The sequence below is a fragment of the Gekko japonicus genome, unplaced genomic scaffold (genome assembly GCF_001447785.1).
Source record: "Gekko japonicus isolate JY-2015 unplaced genomic scaffold, Gekko_japonicus_V1.1 scaffold625, whole genome shotgun sequence".
Lineage (NCBI taxonomy): Eukaryota > Metazoa > Chordata > Lepidosauria > Squamata > Gekkonidae > Gekko > Gekko japonicus.
Window position 1 is genome coordinate 876,410 of NW_015172572.1, and position 6,181 is coordinate 882,590.

General features: G+C 40.3%; 1 protein-coding gene across 1 annotated transcript in view; it reads left to right on the forward strand.

Annotated features, from left to right (window-relative positions):
• The window catches only part of LANCL3 (LanC like 3), a 38,814-nt gene that overhangs the window by 646 nt on the left and 31,987 nt on the right, over positions 1–6,181 (forward strand). The window contains exons 2-3 of the mRNA XM_015421364.1: positions 1,462–1,582; positions 2,851–2,979. Coding sequence (XP_015276850.1) covers positions 1,462–1,582; positions 2,851–2,979 — 250 coding nt within the window. The remainder of the gene's footprint in view (positions 1–1,461; positions 1,583–2,850; positions 2,980–6,181) is intronic.

Below are 6,181 nucleotides of genomic sequence, written 5' to 3' on the forward strand. Positions count from 1 at the left end.
ACTGGCCTTTGCTCAGTTGCACCTCCTTTTCCCTGCTCCTTCCAAGTAGACTCTGGTCATTTTTCTGGTTGGTTCAAGATTTGTACAGTTCTAGTACATCGTTTCTTGACTGTCCCATTTTGTTGATTGCATTGACTCCCTTTGCCTAATCCGCCTTGTGTCCCTGGGAGAAAGGTGGACTATAAATAACATACATTAAATAATTTTTTCCCTATGGAGTGAGGGACAAGGGGCTAAAGCCAGTGATGGTGTTTCACTGCTTTTCCTTTTCTCAGTCCCAAGTGTTAAGTTTAGGTGAAATTTGACACTTGCATGATGCAATTTTCATATTTAAATAAAACTGGCCTGTCATGGAGAGGGGGCTCTGTAAAATATAAGTTCTCTTTTAGAAAGTTGAATGGTGAAAAGGGACATAGCCTTATTAAGAGAGATAGTTTGTAAACTCTGGGGTACCTAGCAATTATTTTGTGGTTGTGGTATTGCCCTCTTTGATTTGACTCTTCAAAATTATAAAATCAAATCCATACGGATTAATTAAGGTGCTAACATGCCACAGCCCCACATACATTAGATTGTAAATAAATCCCATTCATTTCAGTTATATTTACTTTCCAGTGAGTGTGCAAAGGAACACAACCATAGGCACTCTGTCAGCACATCACTTACTGTTGAAAAGTAAATTGATTTTATAAGAATCTACAAATATAGGGTTGGGGGGGTTAACTTAGACAAAATTCTATAGAAGCATCTTTTAAAACCTTTTCTATTTAAACTAGTGGCTAAATAGAAAATTCTTCCATACAAAATTAGTGGAAAGAAAATGAATGGATATCAGGTTTGTATTCAGTGTACACTTGCACAAAATGAAGTATGGATGGGTGTGTGCTGAGGTGCTGCTTAGAGGTATGAAGATGGTGAAGAAAGAATTACCATGTGAATTCTGCAAGAAGTCCACAATGGTAATTCTAGAAGTAATGCATAGTATATTTCCAATGGAATAATCAGCATTCTGAATATATTATACTTTGCTTCCTTTCCTTAAGCTTAATGTTATATCACAGCAATTTTCCGACTAGCACTGTGGGACCCCTGAGCATATTCCAAGAGGTCCGTAACTCCTTTGTAAGGTCAGAGGGCAAGCCTTTTTGTGTCTGTCTGATGAGTGTGAAAATGAAACCCCACTCAGTATGCTAAGAATATGAGCAGGGATTCTCCACCTGTGACAAATAGAATGGGATTGGCTTTCTGCTCTTTCAAAGAGCAGGAGCTCATAGTACTGCCACCATCTGCAGTTCTAGATCACTGCTCAACCCTAGCCAAAAAGGAACTGATTAATCACTTGGAACCAAAGCTCAGGCTAGAATTTCTAATTGGTTGAGTGGAACCAGGAAGGTAGTCCTAGTGCGGTCATCACAGTTACTTCCAATAGAAAGTTGAATTGGTTTTCATTGTATTTTCCAGTGCAAAGAATTTCACCATTGAGACAGAGAGAGATGCCATTCTGTGTCCGTGGATGATAATAGCCATAGTGGTTTTCAGTCGCACATCAGAAGTTCAGATTCTGAGTGATGCTGGTCTTTTTGTATTTCTCTTAGTCGCTCTGACATTTCTCCGGGCCCCTTCCCAAATCTGTTTAGCTGGCTTCTATATAACCAACAAGGAAGTGCCTATCTGTCTCCTGGGCAAGTTCCTTCCAATTAAAGGATGAGACTGGTTAGAACTTGGGTCAGGGCTTTTTGAGTTGTGAGATTTCCGGAAATTTTGAAGCTCGGAAAAAAACCCCAATTTTTTCCGTTTTTTTCCGGGGGGAAACGGAAATTTTCAGAAAAATTGGGGGGGAAATGCTACATTAGCATTTCTTTTGTCTTTTCTAGATTGAAAGTCATTCTGTTACTTTAGGAACATAAAATATGACTATGGACATTTTTACTTGGCATGAAATTATCACAACTAGCATATTAAAAATATAGTGTATCCAAACAATTATTACAAACAGAATACCCACCCACATGCAAAAACAAAACTGAAACTTTTTTATTTTCTTCTGACAATCGCACCTCCTAAAGGAAGAAATGCATCTTGTTCTTGCATTGGAGAGTTCAGTTTGTAACCTAGGACTTGCTTGTCCTCAGTGCACAGAAATTAGATCAATCTGATACCATATATATATATTTTAGAAATGATTTGGAAAATATTTGAACACCTTGTCTTAAAATATTTTATTCATCACGTTAAAATAAAACGTTCCATAATAAATTTTTTCCCCTTTTCTTTCCTTTTTTCAATGTTTCCAATTTTTTGGAAAAAACCAAAACGACTTCAGGAAAAAAACTGTTTCCCCCCCCGAATTTTTCCGGGCCTTCACATCTCTACCCCAGAGGGGTTTTCAAGGCAAGAGACGTTCAGGGGTGGTTGGCCATTGCCTGCCCCGGCATCATGACCTTGGTATTCGTTGGAGGTCTCCCATAAAGGTACTAACCAGGGCTGACCCTGCTTAGCTTCTGAGATCTGATGAGATGGGGGTAGCCTGGGCTATCCAGGTCGGGAATGTGTCTTAGTACAAACTAAATTTTAAACTGTACTTAGCCTGTCTCTTCTAGACATAAAGGACTTTATTGACGGAGGGATCAATTTTACAAATACAAAACCGTTAACTGTTCTTTTGACTGTGTTCTTAAATCTTATTTGTTAGCTCTATTTTTATGCAAAACAAAAAAGAGGCTTAATAAAAAAATAAATGAAATATGTCTGTACTGGTGATGTATCACAGTCTGTTACAGGTGATTGTGACTGGAAACTTACTATGTAAACATTTTCTTTCAAAACCCCCCCCCCCCATCTGTTTTGCAGCTTAGTATTGAGAGAAAAAAGGAAATCCAGCAAGACAGACAAAAAGCACTGGACTTTGAACTCTGGAGGCAAAATTCCAGGAAAAGAATTTTGTTGAACCGTGTACAGGAGATTCTGGAAAATGTGCAGGTAAGATATAAATTAGGATATAAATTAAGATATAAATTGTGACTGGAAGCTACTCCATGGCCCCGGTCACACGGGCCGGATATCGCCGCACTCTCCCCAAATTTGGTGTTTCTAGGTCCAGCAGTTTGGCCTGGGCGTTGATTTTATGGTGAGGGGACTTTCTTTTATATATATAGATATGTCAATTTGCTGCTATCCACCACTCTTACCAAATGTGTTATTTGAATCTTAGCTTTATTTATTGCTCAGTTACTTATGCATCTTGAGTCTAAGCAGCTCTTCCTGGCAACTAAACCCTCTGTCTCTTTACCTATATGTAACATTTGAGGAAATCTGTTTCAGTGTATCTGAAGGAGTGTGCATCTACACACGCCAAGTCTCTCAGTTCTCATTTATACCCAGAATTGAACTTTGTTGGTCTTGGAGATGCCACTGAACTCAAGCACTTGACTCTAACTAGCCCTTCCTGGCAGCTAACCCCACCACCACCACCACCTATATGTAATGGTTGAAGAAGTTTTCTTAATGAAAGTGGCCCAGCCCTGTAAGGCTGAATTACAAAACAAAACAAAAGCCGTGATTCTAAACAAGTACACATGGAAACAATCCCATTTAGTTCTAAGTAAATGCAGTTGGAATAGAAGTGTACTTGACACTGCACTGTCTGTTAAAGTTTTTGACACTGTATGTGAAAATTGATGTAAGCCTCTATCAAAATATAACAAATTTAGGAAGACCACAGTAAAGCAACAAATAATATGTGTTTCACATACACCATATATTTATTTATAAATAATTTATAATAATTCTGCGGTTTCTTTAGGTCACTTTATTTTTATGTTATTTATAGTCTTTCTTTTTCACTGAGACTCAAGGCGGATTACATAACGCAAGTCAGTACCATCAATAGAAATGTAATGCTGAGACAGCAAGATAAAAACATACAACAGGTAATATTTATTCGTAGTACGCTCCACAGCCATGTTCCTTCAATTGAAATGTCTTCCTGAACCATCCTGATATGATGCAGCCCTACTCCTTTATAAAAATGCCCTCCTGAACAATTCTGTTTTACATAGTTCTCTGAAAGCCAGAAGTGTGGGAGCCTTCCTGATCTACTCAGGCTGGCCATTCTTTAGGGTGGGGGCCACTATGAAGAATGCTGGTCTGCAGACAGTGGTTGATCTTGTCCGTTTGCAGGGTGGCTCCTGTAGAAGACCCTGTTCAGGTGAGCAAAGTTGTCATGGCAGGAAATAGGAGGAGAGGCAATCCTGCTTATATGAGGGTTCAGGGCCATGAAGGGCTTTGTATATGATGACCATAAGAACATAAGAGATGCCAATGTTGGATCAGGCCAAAGGCCCATCCAGTCCAACACTCTGTCACACAGTGGCCAAAAATACCAGGTGCCATCAGAAGGTCCACCAGTGGGGCCAGGACATTAGAAGCCCTTCCACTGTTGACCCCGCCAAAGCACCAAGTACCTTGAATTGAACCCTGTTGATGGCTGAGTTGCACCTTTTTCCTTTCTGTCTTTTTTCTTGTAACATATGTTGAAATCTAGATAAATCAACCAAACATTTAAATGCATACCCAAAATATACAAAAGATTTTTAAAATCCAATTACATTACCAAATTGATTATTTCTGCAATAAATGTCTGCATGTAGTCTTTCCATCAAATAGATGAATACATGAGGCTATCAGAACCATCCAAGTCAGTATTGTCTACTCTGACTGGCAGCAGTTCTCCCCTGTTTTCATTAGTCCATTTCTCACCTGGTCCTTTTAAATGGAAATGCTAGGGACAGTGTTCCCTCTAAGCTGAGTTAGTGTGAGCTAGCTCACAGATTTTTAGCCTCTAGCTCACAGATTTTTGTTTTAGCTCAGGGAGGATGGCTCCAGAGCAAGCTAATTTATGCAGTATCCAAATCACTCACTCACAACTTTAATGCCAGTAGCTCACAAAGAAGAATGTTTGCTCACAAGACTCCACAGCTTAGAGGGAACATTGGCTAGGGATTGAACTTCCATCCAAAACGCATTCTGCCACTGAGCCAGAGTCCCAGTTTGTCTGTTCTGTTGCTAGACCCCAGTATGAATATTGAGTATTTTGCTTTATAACCTGATCCTAAATGCATTTTGGGAGGAGTAGTTTGTATAGGTATCAGTGGCAAGTCTTCCTGTGTGCTTAAAAACAATAGAATGAACGTAGGCTACAGTGGATTTGATTGTTCATTGTGAGAATGTCATTCCTTTGGATTTCTTTCTTTCACATCCAAATTAGACATTTTGTGTGTCATAGTGAATTTAATACTGGTACGATTCTACTCACACTGGGGAACGAGACCAGCAGAACTGCCACTGTTTAGTCAGCAGAACATTTCTTGTTTTACAATACCATGGAAATATCATTTAAGCATCCATATTCTTGTATTGCTACTTTGCTAAAGACAACACTAATGGTTTATGATTATACTGGTTTCCATCTGAGAATTTCAAACCATATTTTTTAGCATCAGGAGCTTAATGGTATATTATTGGTACAGTAAGCACATCACTGAGCCACATGTATGGAGCCATTTTGTGCGTAAAAGGAAATGGGTATAGTGCAGTGGCTAACTGAGCCAGGCAGTCCCCAGATCAAGTCTTATTTCGCCCGTGAGCTCATTGTGCATATGTGTGTGTAAAGTGCTACGAAGTCACAGCTAACTTATTGTGACCCCAGAAAGGGGTTGTCAAGGCACGTGAGAAGCAGAGGTGTTCCTCTGAATAGTCTTCCTTGGTGGTCTCTCTTCCAAGTACCGACCCTACTTAGCTTCTGAGATCTGATGAGACTGAGCTATACCATGCTGCCTTCCCTCCCAGTATGAGTTCATTAGGTGGATCCTGAGGGGTGGGGTGGGGATCCTGGAGATTATCAGTGTTCCTTCCCTTTAAAATGTTCAGCTTCAGTATCTGAGAAAATTATTCATATATCCCGCCCACCCAGCGGTTCGAAAGTTTAAAAATACAAGTAGATAAATGGGTACCTACCCTTAGAAGGGTAGGGGGCACCCTCCTCCAAGTGGGGACGTGGTGGAGTTTCAGCGGCAGCGATGGCGACAGCAATGGTGGCGGTGTGGTGGTGCGGTGCGGCGATCCCTGGTGGCCGATGGAAACAACAGCGCCCAGCACTCGGCGTTCGTCGACGGTGGAGGCG